This window comes from Pan troglodytes, chromosome 19, assembly GCF_028858775.2.
Source record: "Pan troglodytes isolate AG18354 chromosome 19, NHGRI_mPanTro3-v2.0_pri, whole genome shotgun sequence".
Classification (NCBI taxonomy): domain Eukaryota; kingdom Metazoa; phylum Chordata; class Mammalia; order Primates; family Hominidae; genus Pan; species Pan troglodytes.
In genome coordinates, this window is record NC_072417.2 from 57,935,244 (window position 1) to 57,954,465 (window position 19,222).

At 42.4% G+C, this 19,222-nt stretch overlaps 1 protein-coding gene across 7 annotated transcripts in view; it reads right to left on the reverse strand.

The window, feature by feature from the left end:
- MYOCD (myocardin) overlaps nucleotides 1-19,222 on the reverse strand; it is a 131,323-nt gene that overhangs the window by 5,186 nt on the left and 106,915 nt on the right. For 6 of the 7 annotated variants that reach the window (XM_063799005.1, XM_511830.8, XM_054671032.1 and 3 more), the window contains 6 exons: nucleotides 17,770-18,023; nucleotides 16,134-16,287; nucleotides 8,788-9,720; nucleotides 5,582-5,725; nucleotides 3,933-4,061; nucleotides 1,433-1,490 (listed from right to left, as the gene is read on the reverse strand). In XM_063799005.1, the coding sequence (XP_063655075.1) occupies nucleotides 1,433-1,490; nucleotides 3,933-4,061; nucleotides 5,582-5,725; nucleotides 8,788-9,720; nucleotides 16,134-16,287; nucleotides 17,770-18,023 (1,672 nt within the window). The remainder of the gene's footprint in view (nucleotides 1-1,432; nucleotides 1,491-3,932; nucleotides 4,062-5,581; nucleotides 5,726-8,787; nucleotides 9,721-16,133; nucleotides 16,288-17,769; nucleotides 18,024-19,222) is intronic. The other variant, XM_009432725.5, reaches the window with a different exon arrangement.

Genomic DNA, 19,222 nt, shown 5'->3' on the forward strand with positions numbered 1-19,222 from the left:
ACAACTAAGCTGACTTGGTTTCACTTTAGATTTCTGAGGTCAGACCTACAATTGGCATTTAAGACTGCAAAACAACCCTGCTGTGTTTCTCCAGAAAACTCAGTTCATTCATGATTAAGTCATAACTGCTCTTCTTCCCCTGAATCTTCCACACTCCCGTTCTGCATCCTCACGCTTTTCTGGCCTTGCCACATATTTCATTAAAAATATACAAGGGCAGGCTGGGCGTGGTGGCTCATGCCTGTAATCCCAGCACTTTGGGAGGCCTAGGTGGGCAGATCACGAGTCAAGAGATTGAGACCATCCTGGCCAACATGTTGAAACCCCGTCTCTACTAAACATACAAAAAATTAGCTGGGCGTGGTGGCATGCGCCTGTAGTCCCAGCTACTCGGGAGGCTGAGGCAGGAGAATTGCTTGATCCCAGGAGGCGGAGGTTGCAGTGACCTGAGATCCTGCCACTGCACTCCAGCCTGGCGACAGAGTGAGATTCCGTCTCAAAAATATGTGTGTGTGTGTGTGTGTGTGTGTGTGTGTGTGTGTGTGTGTGTATGGGCATCTGATATGAACTCTTCTCATCTTTCCATTACAGAACTCATTTACATACATATGTTTGTACCCATCTCTTCCTTCTTCCCTCTTGCTACAATGGCGGAAAGGTCTGTTCACTTGCTTGTTGTCTGTCTCCCTTAACAGACTGTAAACTCCATAGAAATCAGGATCTTGTCTGATGCAGCACGGAGACTATGACAACGCCTGGCTACCCCTTCTCTGAGTCCTTTGCTACCTCCGTCTCTGAAATTTTACATGTTTTTGGCTTAAGGATTCCTTCCTGAGTGCTTTTATTTTGATCTACATATGCTCCTTAGGTCATCTTACTCATTTGTGTGGTTTAAAATTCTAGGTACACACTCCATAATTTTTTAAGTAAATAAATGAACAAATTAAAAGGTGACAAAAAGAACATGCTGATTATGTTTTATTGCTAGCATGGATAACATTTAAGCATGAATGAACCATCCAGTGGAAGGTTGCTAATTGAATTTCACTTTGAGTAGGTAGCACAAAATGTTCATTATCTGCTTTTTTCTTTTATTATAATTGAGAAGGCAGGGGCATTGAGACTAGAACATAGGAAGAAGAAGTGCAGCAAGAGAAAACACTTAAGGAAACAAGGATTAGGCTGAAACATGAAAACTATTAAAATGATTGCTGCAAAATGCTCCTAGGACAAAGGCAGTGAGGAATCATCCACTAAGCCTTCTTTTATCAGCTCTAAAAATGTGCGAGAAGCTCAAAGGAAATGGCTCTTCCTGAGGACTACCTGGTACATCCAACTCACAGCGTGCATCTGATCTGGGTACCGAGAGTTCATTCCTTAGAGTTCATGTGGGCTCAGAATGTCCTAAGGGACAGGACACAGGCAGTCTTACCTCCGCTTTCAATAAGCACGTCCAGGAGTTCATCCATCTGCTGACTCCGGGTCATTTGCTATTACAAATTAACCAAAGGAGGACAGACAATTTAGAAGGTGGTTATCTCCGTAGGAAATCATTAGAAGCAGCACTGCAAGATTTTGAACTAGGTTTGGTCAAGGTATTTTTTTTTTTCCAATTGTGGCAAAATACACATCACTTTAAATTTACTATCAACCATTTTTAAGTGTACAGTTAAGGGGCATTAAGTACATTCACACTATTGTGTGACCATCACCACCATCTGTCTTCAGAATTCTTTTCATCCTGCAAGACTAAAATTGTGTACCCATTAAACCATAATTTCCCACACCCCATCCTTTAGCCCCTGGCAACCGCCATTTTCCTTTCTGCCTTTACGAATTTGACTATTCTATCTAAGTCCCTCATATAAGCGAATCATACAGTATTTATTCTTTTGCAACTAGCTTATTTCCCTAAGCGTAATGTCCTTAAGGTTGATCTATGTTGTGACATGTGTCAGAATTTCTTTTTTTTAAAGACTGAATAAAATTCCATTGTATAGATATAACACATGTTGTTTATCCATTCATTTGTCAATGAACATATGGGTTGTTTCTACCTTTGGGCTACAGTGAATAATGCTGCTATGAACATAGGTCTATTGCCTAAAAATTTTTAAACCATGTTTGATTAAGCTTCAGTAGTAATTTTAGGCAGATAATCTACTGAATGAAACAATCTACTACAACAGGAGAAGGGAAAAAGAAGGCAGAATGCTTTCTAGCATAGGGTACTTTAGAGTCGGTTCAGTTGTTTGAGAGGTTTTCATCCCAGGAGCAGGACATCTTAATATATAGAAAATGTCTTTTTAGGCTCTTACTTGGAAGTAACCTGAATCTACCTCTTGCTTGGTTGCTCCAATGTGGCCCAAGAACTTGGCTCATATTTTGATGGTTCCTCATTGCAGTAGCTTGAGGAATCTGTAGACACCAGTAGGGTATGCCCCCTCCTCTCTGGCTCATCTCAGTAGAGTCTTATTTCTGGATGTCCACTTTGCCTGGCCCTTTTCTTTTGAAACTGAAGAATCGGCTGATGTTTACAGAAACCAGGGGAGAGGAATGGGGAGAACAAAGGCATATATCCATCTCACTCCTCTGAGAGCCCAGACTCAATAAACACAGGTATCGGTAATCAATATGGATGGGAGCACTGACCAAAAAATGAGTCATTTATCAGTTCAGAAGGTACCAGATGCCTAAGGGTCTGGCAGGTAATGGAAATGAACTGAATATAGAATAAGAAAAAGAGGCAGAGAGCAGAGCATAGCTGTGGCTCAAAGTAGCAAAAGAACCTTGGTTTAGGCAATTGTTGTCTCGCAGCAGTGTGGCTCCTGGTTTGCCAGATCCTCTAATTTTTTAGAAATGAGAAAGCCCACTCTGCATACCATCTCCTGTTATTTAAAACATTCTTTAAGCCAAACAAAACTTAACTGCAGGCTGACTTTGATCTGTGTGATACCCATATGCAGTAATTGATGTAAATGTTCTTCTCTGGGTTGAGCACATATGAAGGGCTATCGAATACCTTATCCAAGCTCAGACTATTTGAAATAGGGGATCATTAATTGTTTCTCTTTTTCTTTCTTTTTTTTTTTTTTTGAGATGGAGTTTTGCTCTTGTCACCCGGGCTGGAGTACAGTGCTACAAACTCAGCTCACTGCAACCTCCACCTCCCAGGTTCAAGCAATTCTCCTGCCTCAGCCTCCCGAGTAGCTGGGATTACAGGCACACACCACCACACCCAGCTAATTTTTGTATTTTTAGTAGAGACGGGGTCTCACCATGTTGGTCAGGCTGGTCTCAAACTCCTGACCTCAGGTGATCCACTCACCTTGGCCTCCCAAAGTGCTGGGATTACAGGTGTGAGCCACCAGACCCAGCCTTGTTTTTTCTTTTTCTTACTTTTTAATTTTGAGACTTTCCAAATCCAAATGAAAGTAGAGGATACAGTGAACCTCCTTGCATTTATTATCCAGCTTCAATACCCGTCAATGTTTTGCCAGGGTCATTGAATTTTAAAGCCAGGGAGAACCTTAGGAAGTATTACCCTGACAGTCACTCTCATCTATTTGAGAAGGTATTATGTGCCTGAACAATGTGGTAAGTGCGAGGCTATCTAGAATCCTTACCAAGTAAATATTATCCCTATTTTGCATAAGAGAGGTGAAGTATTCACCTTAGTGACAGTGGCAGCTGGCAGATGGCAGAACTGGTACCAAAGCCAGACAGGTGACCCTCTTCTCTCCCTGCCTCACACAGCTACACATGCAACACTGTTTTCCAATTATTGTCTAGATAATTTGCTTATTTTGGTGGTGTGGCACATGACACACTCAATATCAGAATTTACAAACTGCGTGAAGTTTAATCATATCAAACAATGTCTGTTCATTGAGTCAGTCTATTCTTCCATAAAGAACAAATCACATGGTTACCTGCTTTACGGCATCTTCATAGGATGGAGGCTGTGTTACCTCTGAAATTGCTGAACTTGACTTAGAAAAAGTTGGGGATGGAATTGAAAACTTTGGCCCCACCTTATCAGAAGAGTGTAAACCAGCCATCTGCATGGGTAAAATATGAAGAAAGGCATTGAATTCATGGATCTGAAATTATATTGTTTCTGTTCTAGAAACAACAGGCTAAATTTTGGAAAAATTGATCTAAGAGGAAAAAAGAAAAGTCCAGGGCTTAGAAAATAACTCCCATATATTAACAGTAGTGAATGCTACTGTGGGTTCATTGGTGGTGGCGTCTTAGAATGGCAACCTTGCAAGATCTATTTTCCTCCTTAAGGTGCACCCTCTTATTTTAGGGGAAAATAAGTAACAGTCCAATTCAATACAAACAGATCAGGCTAGGCGTGATGGCTCATAGCTGTAATACTAGCACTTTGGGAGGCCGAGGTGGGCAGATCACCTGAGGTCAGGAGTTCGAGAGCAGCCTGGCCAACATGGTGAAACCCCATCTCACTAAAAATAAAAAAATTAGCCAGGCATGGTGGCGCGCCTGTAATCCCAGCTACTTGGGAGGCTGAGGCGGAAGAATCGCTTGAACCTGGGAGGTGGAGGTTGCAGTGAGCCGAGATCGCGCCACTGCACTGCAGTCTGGCCGACAGAGTGAGACTGTGTCTCAAAAATAAATAAATAATAAATAAAAAATAATCAACCCAGGAATTTCCAGACTAATCTACCCCACAGGTCATTTATTCCAAACTGGGTATTTTGCAGAGAGCTGGAGGCATTGCTGAGGTCTCTTTATGAACCAGCTTTGTTTATTTTGAGTGTGTTCTCCTGTGGAGTGCCTGGCCCAATTCAGGGTCTCTGCCCCTTCCAACTTGTGGTATGTGGCACTTTTATGTCATGCTTATCTTGTTTGTCTCCTTTCTGCCACCTCTTCTTTGCCCCTTGAGACTCTCCATACCCTGGATCCTTCATACCCCTGACTTCTTCCACCAGCTGAAGGGTGATGTCTCTTCCTTTTCCATAAAGATATTGCACTGTGACCCCTGCTTTGCACATCTCTCCAATCCTGTCCATGGATCTGTGTCCCTCTCTCTTCCTCCAATGTTGTTTCCCACACACCCTGATCCCAATCTTTAACTTCACAGAAACTGGTTTATTGTTCACGTTGTTTTGCAAACATATGGCCATTTTAGTCATCATGATTTCTGGGATGACCCCAGGAAATGACTCCCTGGGAAAACTTCTAACTCGTATCTGTACATCCTTTTAGATGCATTTGGAGTGGATTTGTTTCTCTCTAGAACGAAATTTACTTCTGCCTTGAAAGGGAACTTCATTATTTTTCACTTTGGAGGACCCTTCCAGCCCTTTATAATCAATCTGTCCCTCCCTCCCACCAGCATTTAATGTTGTAAGCATAGATCAGTCATTGTTAACCTATATTGTTCTTTATTTTTTTATTTTATTCATTTTTTTTTTTTGAGATGCAGTCTCGCTCTGTCACCTGGGCTGGAGTGCAGTGGTGCGATCTCGGCTCACTGCAACCTCTGCCTCCCGGGTTACAGAAGAGAGAAGAGGCAAAGTGAATCCCAGGTTGAGGCCTTTTTTCAGGTGCCTACCTTTTGCTGTACACATGGGCTTTTGGGACAAGGGTTGCCCCCGGCACCATGACTGCTGTCTGCTTGGGCTCCAGAGAAGGGCGGGTGGAGGCTGGAAGAATGGGGAGAGAAGCTTGGAGGATGGCCATCGTGTGCTCCTGAGTTCTGCAAAGGAAGAAGTGACAAATTACATGGCCAGCAGCAGCTTACTTGAGTGTGACCTTAGCTGACAATTCTGGTTCCTGCCCTGTGTCCCCTGGTGTCATTTTTACAAACCTTCCTAAATTCCATTACCAGATGAACTTGCCTAAAATCTGGCTTTTTAGACATCACCTACTGCTCAGAAACTTCCAGTGGCTCCAGGTATCCACATCATAGGATTTCCGCTTTCAAACCGGATGGGTGTTCAAGACTCTACACTTTGGTGCTATTTACTTCTGCAAGCTTAAGTTCTACTATTCCCGCCATGGACCTCCAGCAGCATGCCCTGTACATTCCATCCCCCTACCTTGTCCCTTTCCTGGCCCTCTACCTTTTAACGTGACACTTCCTGTCAAGTCCAACCCCTTCATGAAAGCTTCCTGGACCTTTCCAGCCCTTTATAATCAATCTGTCCCTCCCTCCCACCAGCATTTAATGTTGTAAGCATAGATCAGTCATTGTTAACCTATATTGTTCTTTATTTTTTTATTTTATTCATTTATTTTTAGACGAGTCTCACTCTGTCGCCTGGGCTGCAGTGCAGTGGTGCGATCTCGGCTTACTGCAACCTCTGCCTCCCAGGTTCAGGCTATTCCCCTACCTCAGCATCCCTAGTAGCTGGGACTACAGGCGCGTGCCACCACGCCCGGCTAATTTTTGTACTTTTAGTAGAGATGGGGTCTCACCATATTGGCCAGGCTGGTCTCTATCTCCTGACCTCGTGATCCACCCGCCTCAGCCTCTCAAGCTGGGATTACAGGCATGAACCATCGCGCCTGGCCTAATTTTTGTATTTTTAGTAGAAATGGGGTTTCACCATATTGGCTAGGCTGGTCTCGAACTCCTGACCTTGCGATCCACCCGCTTGGCCTCCAAAGTGCTGGGATTACAGGCATGAGCCACTGTGCCTGGCCTAATTTTTGTATTTTTAGTAGAGATGGGGTTTCACTGTGTTGGCCAGGCTGGTCTCGAACTCTTGACCTTGTGATCCGCCCACCTCGGCCTCCCAAAGTGCTAGGATTACAAGTGTGAGCCAGCGCACCTGGCCTGTTCTTTATCATTTTATCATGAAATTTTTAATGTCTTCAAAGAGTCTTTGTGAACCATAAATCACTGTACAACGTTAGCAGCAGTATCATCAGTACTGAAATTTTTGGTCCAGAGCTGTGTCTCAAGAGCTATTTTTACCTTTGTTTCCCAGGACACTACACACTCAGTAAATGTTTGTTAATTATGACAATAATTTTTTTAGGTCCTAATTTCTCCCACCGTGCCCCTCAGGGGTAGACATCATTCATTGGAATGCATTGTTCCTGTAGGTTTGTAAAAATTACTTCTCATTACCTTTTGCCACACTTCACACTCTTGGGGTGGAGATATTCCACTTGAATAGGGCATTGTACTTAGAATTAACAAATCTTGGGTTCATGTGATCCTGGGTAACTAATTTAAGCTCTCTGAGCCTCATTTTCCTCAATGACAAATAAAGAATAATACATTGGAGCTCATAGGTTTCTTGTGGCAATAACTGAAATTACTCATAGACATGCCTTGAATGCTTGGCACTTAGCAGGTATTCAGTTAATGTGAGTTTTCTTCTGATTCCTTTTCTAATAATGGTGATGTCGGAACCTTTTGATAATGTAACCTTTCTCAACTTGACTTATATAGGCTTTCCTAGTAATTCTTCAGCTCATGAGCATAAAGTCTTTGTCAGTCACCTTTGCCTAGTCTTTGAATTAGTGAGTCTTCTAAGCCATCTCCTATGACCACTTCCATTCTGCTCCGGCCACTGGCCCTTTTTCTGATCCTTGAACAGTCCCTACAAGTTCCAACCTCAGGGCCTCTGCAAGTGCTATTTCACGTTTGCCTTCAATGCCTTCACCCCAAATATCCACGACATTTTCTTTTTACTGCTTTCAAGGTTTTGCTAAACGTCCCTGGCTCTTCTATTTAAAGTTGCAAATTTCTGGCTGGGCGTGGTGGCTCACGCCTGTAATCCCAGCACTTTGGGAGGCCAAGGCGGGCGGATCACGAGGTCAGGAGTTAGAGACCAGCCTGGCCAACATGGTGAAATTCTGTCTCTACTAAAAATACAAAAATAGCCAGGCATGGTGGTGTGCGCCTGTAGTCCCAGCTACTCGGGAGGCTGACGCAGAAAAATCGCTTGAACCCGGGAGGCAGAGGTTGCAGTGAGCCAAGATCACACCACTGCACTCTAGCCTGGGTGACAGAGCGAGACTCTATCTCAAAAAAACAGTTGCAAACTTCCAAACTACACACACACACACACACACACACACACACACACCTCTTTGCTTTTTCTCCATAAGATGTGTCATCTTCTAATATAGTACATAATTAACTTTGAAATTGTTTAATTTACTTTTAAACTGTCTCTGTTCCCATGAGAATAGAAATTTTTGTTTGGCTAGTTCAGCACTAAGTCCCAGAGATGAGAATGGGGCCTGGCACATAGTAGGTGCTCAGTAAATGTTTGCACTATGCAGACCATTACATGAAGAGTAAGATCTGATGATTTCCCCTTTAAACCTTTGAGGCATTGGTTTGGCCTATGATAAGGTTGGACACCGAGGAATCCTGGGAATCCTGAGAACAGTGGTCAGCAAACTGAAGCCCACAAGCCAAGTCTTGCTCACTGACTATTTTTTAAAATAAAGTTTTATTGGGACAGAGCCATGTGCATTTGCTCACATGATATCTATGGCTGCTTTTGTGAAACAAAGGCAAAATTGGGTAGGTATGACACAGACAGTGTGACCTGCAAAGCAAAAAATATTTACCATCTGGCCCTTTACAGAGTAAGTTTGCCAACCCCTGCCTTAGAGGATGAGTGAGTTTGGTCTACCATGAAGATTCAAGGATTGTAGTGTCTGGGAGATTCTGCTATGCTTTTGGTAAACCCTTCCCATTGAAAGTTCTGACATTAGCTCTTTAGCAGTTGAAAATTTGTAACCCACTTCCAGAAAGAAGTGTGCACCAGGCATGGCGCAAGGTGCTCTTACCTGTGCAGTGCACACCTGGCTGCTGATGGGCGAGGAGACCCTGTGCCCTTCTCCCTGGGCCCCGGAGGATGAGGGCAGAAAGTGAGGGTTGTTGGGTGATGGGGGCAAACTGATGTGCTGTGGGCTTTTCACAGCCCCCAGCGGTGAATGCTGAGGGGAACACTGGGGGCTGAGGAATGTGGAAGAAAGTACATTGGTTTGATCTGAGGACTCCACACAACGAGCATTTCCAAGAGGCTGGAGTTGAGCAGCTTCACAAGCCGGCGGGTGACACTCTGAGCTGCCGCTTTGTCTTTTCACAGGTACTTGGGATGCAAAAGGACAGCTGGAGACAGCCTCTTCCTGCTTGATGGAGGCAGCCAGGAAAGGCAGCGGCTTCTTCTCTGAACAGTTATTCCTTTTCTGCTTCTGAAGCTGCATCCTCAGCTCCTCCACCTGCCTCTGCTCTTGCTGGAGTTTCCAGGTGAGTTCATTGATCACCTTCTGCTTCTCCACCAGCATCTTGTCCTTCTCGGAGTCCAGCCCATCCAGCTCAGAAGGAACAGAGCCCCCGTTCAGGCTGCTCATGAGACTTTCCTCCGTGCACACGTGGACTGGGGACGGGTGCAGGCCGAAGGAGGGGGAGGCATCATTGAAGGTGTCCGGCAGGGACCCAGCGACTGACAGGTCAGAGGAGGCTGGGGAGATCGGGGGGCTGGAGCTGGTGCTGCCAAAGTGGTAGAAGCCATTGGACAGGGCACTGGTAGAAGAGGAAGACTGGTAATTGGGCAGCGTGTTGGGTGTGACAGGAAAAGTGACAGTCGTTATATCCCCAAAGTTCGGCACTGGGTTGCCAGAGCAGTCCTGGAAGGGTCGAAGCCGGTCCATGAGAGCCGTTTTGGTGCCTGACACAGGCAAGCCCCGAATTCGAAGCTGTTGTCTTAATTCAGAGACCTAAAGAAATCAGAATGTGGTTAGTGTGCTGTTTAACGACAATATTTTTTAAAGTGTATTCATTATACAATTAGCTTCAAAACATCACAAATGGAATTCTACAATACCCACCTCTTTTTTATACTTCTTTCCGATTTCCTCTCCTACCCCTGATATAAATCAGTTCTGCACAATTTTAACAATTATTTTTAACTTTATCATATACGGTGTTTTCATGGCCTTAGAGTCATAGAAATGTAGAGCTTGAATGAATGGTAGAAGTCATCTAATCTACTGCCCGTCATCCCTCATGGCAATCTGTGTCCCCATTTTATAGATGAGAAAACATATCTGCCTGGGTTTAGACACAAGCCCTCCAACAATAGTCTTGAAGTACAGCAAAGTCTGCAGCTTTTCTGGCTTCCTTGGTGAGGGCTCTTCCTACCACGTTCTCTTCCTCAAACCTGAGCATGCGCCAGAACCGCTGGAGGGTGTGTTACAAAGCAGACTGCAGGGCCCCACTGTGGGGTTTCTGACCCAGTTGATACGCATTTCTAACAAGTCCTCAGGTGGTGCCCCGACCTGACTTTGAGAACCACGGCTCCATATAAACGTTTATGTCCTAATTGTAATGACCAGCTGAATAATAGTCGTATACTGAGAGAGTATGTGGCAATAAGACCATCAGTTCAACTCCTGGCCCTGTCTGTTACTAACTCAGTGATCAATCACTCTGTGCCTCAGTTTCCCTTCTGGGAAATGGAGGAAATAATGCTTACTTTATGCATTTTTGTGAGGGTTAAAATGGCTTAAAATGTATAAAGCACTTGGAATAGTGCCTGGCAAATTGTTGTGCAATATAAAGTTTTACTAATATTATTATGTTAATTCACTTGTAATTATCTTATCCCTGTATTTTTTATAATGTTCATAAACTGGAAACTCTAAATATCTACAAATATGAGAAGTGGTTAGGTAAATGATAGTGTATGCAAATGATGGGACACTACAGATCCATTAAAGCTGATGCTATAAATATTTGCTGACATTGGATGATTAATTGTTGTGGTATAGTAACAAGTGAACAAAGTTTGAATTGATTGTATTTTTCTAAAAATTATATAAACGATGTATGTATATATATATACATATATATATTTGAACCTATGTTTGCATATGAAAAATCCAGATAAAAATATGCTAAAATGTTAACAACGGTTCTCCTTATCTGTATGTTCTAAATATGCCACATAAACGTATTACGTTTGTAATTAAAACGGGAAACATATTAAATACCTAAATGTCAATAATTTCATAAAACAGAAGACTATAGGGAAATATTCTGATACTCTGTAGGAAAAGATAGTTTGAGAAAAATATTGAAAACAAAATTTAAAACTTCTGTAAGTCAAGAAACTACAAAGCGCAAATACAAATAGCTATCTTGGGAAAAATGAATTGTGACACAAATAATAAAGTGTTAAAAAGCTCAATGTATCAAGTGTGCTAATTGATTAAAAAGAAGATTGATACCCAGTATAAAAATGAGCAAGGGATATATGATCCAGCTTTTCAGAAACGAAATAAAATTTAAAATATGGACAGTAATGTATGTATATCATCATTAGTAATCCAAGAAATGAAAATCTAATGAAGATATATCTATTTGTATTTATTAAGTTGGCAAATGAATAAGAAGACTTTGTGTTAGTTAAGTAGCAGCAAAAATTAAATTAGTTTTTTTTTGAGGCAGAGTCTTGCTCTGTTGGTCAGGCTGGATTGCAGCAGCATAATCTCGGCTCACTGCAACCTCCACCTCCCGGGTTCAAGCAATTCTCCCGCCTCAGCCTCCCGAGTAGCTGGGATTACAGGCACGCACCACCACACCGGGCTAATTTTTGTATTTTAAGTAGAGACGGGGTTTCACCATGTTGGCCAGGCTGGTCTGGAACTCCTGACCTTAGATGATCCACTCACCTCAGCCTCCCAAAGTGCTGGGATTACAGGCGTGAGCCATAGCGCCCGGCCCAAAATTACAACGTGTTTGTAAAGCTCTTTATTACATTGCTATTCAAAGTATGGTCCTTAGACAAGCAACATCAGCATCGCCTGGGAGCTAGTTGGAAATGCAGAATCTTGGGCCCCTCCCCAGACCTGAATCAGAATCTTCATGCTACCAAGAGCTCAGGTGATTCAGTTCACACATTAATGTTTGAGAAGTGCTGCTTCGACTTGCTGCTTCTGGGAACAGACACATAAATGTTCGCGGCAGAAATTTTAATATGTATCAAAAACTTTAGCCGGGCGCCGTGGCTCACTCCTGTAATCCCAGAACTTTGGGAGGCCGAGGCGGGCGGATCACGAGGTCAGGAGATCGAGACCACGGTGAAACCCCGTCTCTACTAAAAATACAAAAAATTAGCTGGGCATGATGGCGGGCGCCTGTAGTCCCAGCTATTCGGGAGGCTGAGGCAGGAGAAAGGCGTGAACCCGGAAGGCGGAGCTTGCAGTGAACCGAGATCAGGCCACTGCACTCCAGCCTGGGCGACAGAGCGAGCCTCCGTCTCAAAAACAAACAAACAAACAAACAAACTTTAAACAATATTAATATATTTAATTCAGGAATTTTATTCTAGCCTGAGGAAATAATCAGAGAAACTAATAAATGTAGGCACAAAGATCATTGAAATCATATATATATACACACACACATATATACATACATACACATATATATGTATATATATACACATATGTATACATATATACACATATGTATGTGTATATACATATGTGTATATATATACACACGTATATATAGGTTTTGAGACATATGTGTATATATATACACACACATATATAGGTTTTGTATATATACATATACATATGTATATACATACATATGTGTATATATATGTGTGTGTGTATATATATATACACACACACATATATATATATAAGTTTTGAGACAGAGTCTCGCTCTGTCACCCAGGCTGGAGTGTAGTGGTGCGATCTCAGCTCACTGCAACCTCCATCTCCTGGGTTCAAGCAATTCCCCTGCCTCAGCCTCCTGAGTAGCTGGGATTACAGGTGTGCACCACCACACCCGGCTAATTTTTTGTATTTTTAGTAGAGATGGGGTTTCACCATGTTGGCCATGCTGGTTTTGAACACCTGACCTCAAGCGATCCACCCACCTTGGCCTCCCAAACGCTAGGATTACAGGCGTGAGCCACTGCGCCCGGCCTGAAATCACATTTTGAATAGCAAAAATCTGGTAGCTAGTTAAGTGTCCAGCAGTGGAATGTTAACTAGGTGGTGAAGTGATATGCTGCTATTAAAAATAAAAAATTTATTGAATATTAACAGTTATGAAAAATGTTCATGATGTGTTAAGAAAAGAAGTATGCCAGTAATTTATGTGCACGTAATTTTTTCAAGACAATTATTTTAAAACAAAATGTTTATATGCATTTTAAACCTAGAAGGAAATATAATCTGCTTTCTGTTAGTCTTATCTTTCAAAATACTGTTTACTTTTCTACACACTATCATATTTCAACAGTCAATATATGTTACTTTATAATCAGCTAAAAGTTATAGAAAGGATTGAATTAATTTACATTAGCAATTATTTATTTACCCTACAGTCTTGCTGGAATTGTTTTATCATTTTCTTTTAGATTTGCTGGTTTGAAAAAGTACAAAATGGCAACTCATTATTGTTTTAATTTTGAATTACTTAAAATTGATGAGTTCTACATTTATTTTTAGAATCTGTCTTGCCACTGAATAATTTAACTACATTATTAAATAATGTAGCTCATATTCTAAAAATGAATACAGTTGAGTTTAATTTATCTTAAACTTCAGGATATTACACTGTATGGGCTTGTTCAGGACAAAGGTTTATATACACCTCTTCCCTACATTCACTAGTGTTTTCATCACTAATAACTTTTTAAACTATTATGGAAAAATTCACACATACACAAAAGTAGATAGAAAGTCTAATGAACCTCATATACTCATTAACAAACTTCAACAATTATCACTCTGCCCAATCTTGTTTCTTCTATACTCCAACCCACTTCTCCTACCTTTCCTGAATTATTTTGAAGCAAAGCATATATAATTTCATCCAAATAATTTGGTCTCTATCTCTGAAAGATAAGTACCCTTAAAAAGCCATAATATAATAACATTATCACACCTTAAAATATGAATTATTATTTCTTAATATCAATAAGGTATTCTCTCAGTTTTTTAAACTTTCAGTCTCTCTCTTTCTCTCTCTCTCCAGTTTTTGTTTTTTTTTTTGTTTGTTTTTGTTTTTTGAGACGGAGTCAAGCTCTGTCATCAGGCTAGAGTGCAGTGGCACGATCTTGGCTCACTGCAACCTCCACCTCCCGGGTTCAAGCGATTCTCCCGCCTCAGCCTCCCGAGTAGCTGGATTACAGGCGTGCACCACCACGCCCGGCTAATTTTTATATTTTTCGTAGAGATGGGGTTTCACCGTGTTGGTCAGGCTGGTCTTGATCTCTTGACTTCATGATCCGCCTACCTTGGCCTCCCAAAGTGCTGCGATTATAGGCGTGAGCCACCGCGCCCAGCCAGTTTTTTTTTTTTTTTAAATAGGATGTAAAAAATTATCCACATACTGTGATATATAACCATGAACTTTTCAAAAAGAAATCAAAGACTTTTCTCTCAGTGTTCCTTTCCTTTTGTGTAGCAAAACATGAAAATTGCTTGCAAATGTCACCTTCGTTATATGACCTTTCTGATTACTATTAGCGGGGTCACCTTCATCCATTCCTCTTATTTCTTCCTTTCCCCAGTTGTGGTTGCATCATATGCCTCCTTCATTCCTCCTCTCTCTTTCCTTCTCACTCTTTCCATTTTGTTCTTCATCAATCTCATTCACCCTTCTAGGTTCAATGCTCCACACATTGCACATGATTCTGAAATTTCTTTTCCCACCCCTGACAAGACAGCCTGGCTAATTCTTACTGATGGAAATGGATGACTTTTCTCTCGGTTGTCCTGCTGGTACCTGCGACTTGACTTTCCCAAACTGAATGAACTTGCCACTGTCCCTTCACATCAACTCCTCATTCTACTCTCCCTCTTTCTGTCATTGATGTCACTCTCCCAGGACTCAGATGGCGCCTCTCCCCATACACACAGTGAGTGGTCAAGTCCAGCCACGTTCTCTCCTGCCCATCTCTCTCTTTCCACTCATGTCTCATACAATAGCAAAGCCCTTGAAATAAGTTATTTAGCTTCAAGCCTCAGTTTTGTCATTCATAAGCTGGTTAAACTGCCTATCATTTGACCTCTTTATGATTCTGGTTTTTATTTTCACTTTTTAAATTGGGGAGACAAAACTTATCTTGCAGGGTGAAAATTAAAGCAAATCTACACAGAATGAATGACAGATGGTTTATATTTAAAAAAAAAAAATTGGTAGGGGCTGGGCAGGGTGGCTCATGCCTGTAATCCCAGCACTTTGGGAGGCCAAGGCCGGTGGATCACCTGAGGTCAGGAGTTCGAGACCAGCCTGGCCAACTGGTGAAACCCTGTCTCTACTAAAAATACAAAAATTAGCTGGGTGTAGTGGTAGGTGCCTGTAGTCCCAGCTACTAGGGAAGCTAAGGCAGGAGAATCGCTTGAAGCCGGGAAGCAGAGCTTGCAGTGAGCCGAGATTGTGCCACTGCACTCCAGCCTGGATGACAGAGCAAGACTCCATCTCAAAAAAAAAAAAAAAAAAAAAAAAGGTAGGCACCATCATCATCATCATCTCCTTATACCTATACTAATTATCGTAACTCTCACCAGCCAATTATTCTGAGCATGTGTATCTAGAGGGATCCACCTGCCTCAGCCTCCCAAAAGTGGGTTTTGAGGGGTCTGACAGATGGCACTATCATATCTGGATCATGTTTCTCTTTGGCTAAAGCATCTCCTGTCTCACTTGTCTCCTGTCTTACTCTTATCTAGAAATAGCCTACTTAAAAATTATTTTTTGCTATGGTAAAATAAACATAAAGTTTGTCTTTTCCCTCTATCTCAAAAGAAAGGGCTCTTGCCCTTTCTTGCCCTTCCACCTTCTGCCCTTCTACCATGGGATGGCATTTGCCAGATACTCGTGCCATGTCCTTGGACTTCTCAGTTCTAGAACTGTGAGAAATAAATTCCTTTTCTTTTCAAATTTCCCAGTTTCCAGTATCCTGTTACGGCTGCATAAAATGGACTAGACAACTGGGGTGTTCAACCACAGCAGGATAAATTCTGTCACCTCCTTCAGTGTTTCCTATAGTCTTCTTCCCCTCTCACTCTCTTACTCCAGATATCAGTTGGTCGTGGTGATGTTAACAACATACTGTTGTATTTGTTTTAAAAAAGAAAGAAACTCATGTCAAATCCTATACCTTCAGATCATCCAGGTTAGGTGGGAGTGGGCCTGGTTTGAAAGAAGAGACACCAGTTTGTCCAGAAAAACTGTTTTTGACAGGAGACAAGGGGGTATTGCTCAGTGGCGTTGAAGAAGAGTTTGGATTTCTGACCATCTGTTCATTTGGTTCCCTAAAAAACAAACAAAGAGGCATTTCAAGTACAATCAAATATTGGTGGGATAACTTGTATTTAGATCGGATCCCAAAGTGATTGCCTGCAAGGGTCAGGCATGTAATAAACCAGCAGAAGAGACCAGGGCGAGGATAAACAACACTGCCGGCTAGATGGTAAGCGGTGTGTGACATCTGAACTTTGTTTAGGGAGATAAGAGGGAGTGGCAGGGACTGTGGCATATGAAAGAGGACACATCCACCTGTGATTCAGCTGATGCTCTGTCCTGGGGAGGCCAAACACACCTGGTGAAGCTTGGTTGCATTTAGTGCTCAGCATAATTGCTAGTATATAGTCTGAGGATGACACAGGAGGAATCTACATCTCAACTTTATATGTGGGGATATTGACAATTTAAAGGGTGACCTGGCCAGGCACGGTGGCTCATGCCTGTAATCCGAGCACTTTGGGAGGCCGAGGCAGGTGGATCACCTGAGGTTGGGAGTTTGAGACCAGCCTGACCAACGTGGAGAGACCCTGTCTCTAATAAAAATACAAAATTAGCCGGGCGTGGTGGCGCATGCCTGTAATCCTAGCTACTAGGGAGGCTGAGGCAGGAGAATCGCTTGAACCTGGGAGGCGGAGGTTGCGGTGAGCCAAGATCGCGCCATTGCACTCCAGCCTGGGCAACAAGAGTGAAACTCCATCTCGAAAAAATAAATGAATAAATAAATAAATATATTAAAAAAAAATAAAAGGTGACCTAGCAATGTGGTCACACAACCTGGGCTCAGGAGTCAATCTTTGAGGGTGTCTGTCAGCTGCTCAGCCCTGTTCCTTCCAAAAGCAGAAGGGCATCGGAATTGCTCATAATTCCAATATCACATTCTTAGACTTTCCATAGTCCAACTTGAAAGTGCTAATACTTTCCTTTTCCCCAAAGGGGCCTCTTGTCAAGGGCATTGATTTATAGTAGCCCCTCCACCTATTGGCGGTTTCACTTTATGAGATTTCAGTTACCTGAGGTCAACTGCAGTTCAAAAATAGTTGTGTCCAGTACAACAAGTTATTTTGAGAGAGAAACCACCACATCCAGATACCTTTTATTACAGTATCTTGCTATAATTGTTCTACATTATTGCTAGCTATTATTGTTATTCTCTCACTGTGCCTAATTTATAAGTGAAACCTTATCATAGGTATATATGCCTAAGAAAAATACAGTATATGTAGAGTTCAGTACTCTCTGAGGTTTCAGGGATCCACTGAGGGTTTGGAATACATCTGCAGATAAAGAGGGCCCTGTATTTGCTTCCTCCCAGTCTTACGGCTCTGAAAAGGTGTGCATAGTTTCTAAATTGAGTCACCTTCCAAACATACTGGATGAGGAAATGGTGCAATACAGGACTTGCTAGGCCCCATGGTGCTGGCAGATAGATATTAATAGACACCCTTCCCAACCTCTGCCCACAGCCACCCTCCCAGCCTTGCCGGACTTACTTAAGCTGAGCTTGGTGCATCCCTGGGTAGCTGAATCGGTGTTGCTGCTGCTGCTGCTGCTGGCTGAGGATTTGGAGCTGCAGGAACAGCTGCTGTTGCTGGAGCAGCCGAGCGTAGGCTGAGTCCATAGGTGGAGGGGACTTCTCTGCCTTCTGGTCTGGGGGAATGTACTGGTGATATTTAAGCTTCTTCACCTTTGGCTTGGGGTCCTTGGGCTTTTTGTGGCGGTTCTTACTGTCACCCAAGGATTTGGACTGCAAAGAGGATGAGGAAATGGCATGTGCTTTAGGTGATGGCTGAGAATGATTTTGCATCATGGACACGTTGTGAGGCAGTTTTGTCTGATGGCCATTCTTGGATCTCAGAAATATAATATAGCAAAGGCATGATGTACAAAGAGCTCCTAGGACACTAACGTTGCTAATGAACAAATCCATTGCAAATGTATCACACTGGAAGGACACTCCTTAGACGGGGAATGTTGAATCTTAGAAGCAGCTCCAGAGTTTTTCCTTTCTGGAGTACAGCAAAATGTAATCCTGTGTTTCAATGAGTGCATTCTCCTAACCTAAAACCAACTGATGACCTAACAAAGGCTGCATTCTGATCTTGAGACTACTTGTAGAAAGTTCTTTCATGGCTGGGAGCAATGGCTCACACCTGTAATGCCAATGCCAACACTTTGGGAGGCCGAGGTGGGTGGATCACCTGAGGTCATGAGTTCGAGACTAGCCTGACCAACATGGTGAAACCCCTTCTCTACAAAAAATACAAAAAGTAGCCAGGTGTGGTGTCAGGCGCCTGTAATCCCAGCTACTTGGGAAACTGAGGCAGGAGAATCGCTTGAACCTGGGAGGCAGAGGTTGCAGTGAGCCGAGATCAAGCCATTGCACTCCAGCCTGGGCAACAAGAGCGAAACTTCATCTCAAAAAAAAAGAACTTTCATATGCATATGTGCAGTCACTTTTAGTTAAACACTTAATAAGTTGACTTATTAATGACATAAACTAAGATAAAACTAAGATTTTCTTTGAAAATCTAGAATGTGGTTATTTGTTGCTTTGGGCTGAAAGTAAGATAAACCTTGCCTATCTGCCTGCTGAACACCCTCTCGCCTGCCTGCCAAATACCGATGAAAGATCAGGAAGTAACACCTTTTGAAATAAGGACACTTTACTTATTATGGGAAGGGTTATCCACCTAACTGGAACACTTCCCAGAGTTGGAACCCAAAGCATGTATTGCATGATTTGGACACACTGAATCAGGAAGTTAAGGGTATAGTCTTGGAAGATAAGACAAATTTTTGGTGGTACAATTACTTAACTTTAATACATCTCAGTTTCCTCATCTGCAAGTTGGAGAAAATATTCTTTACTTTTTCTCTCACTAATCAATATAAAGACTATAAAAGATAATATTGAAATAATAACAGGTAGTCAATGAACAGGTA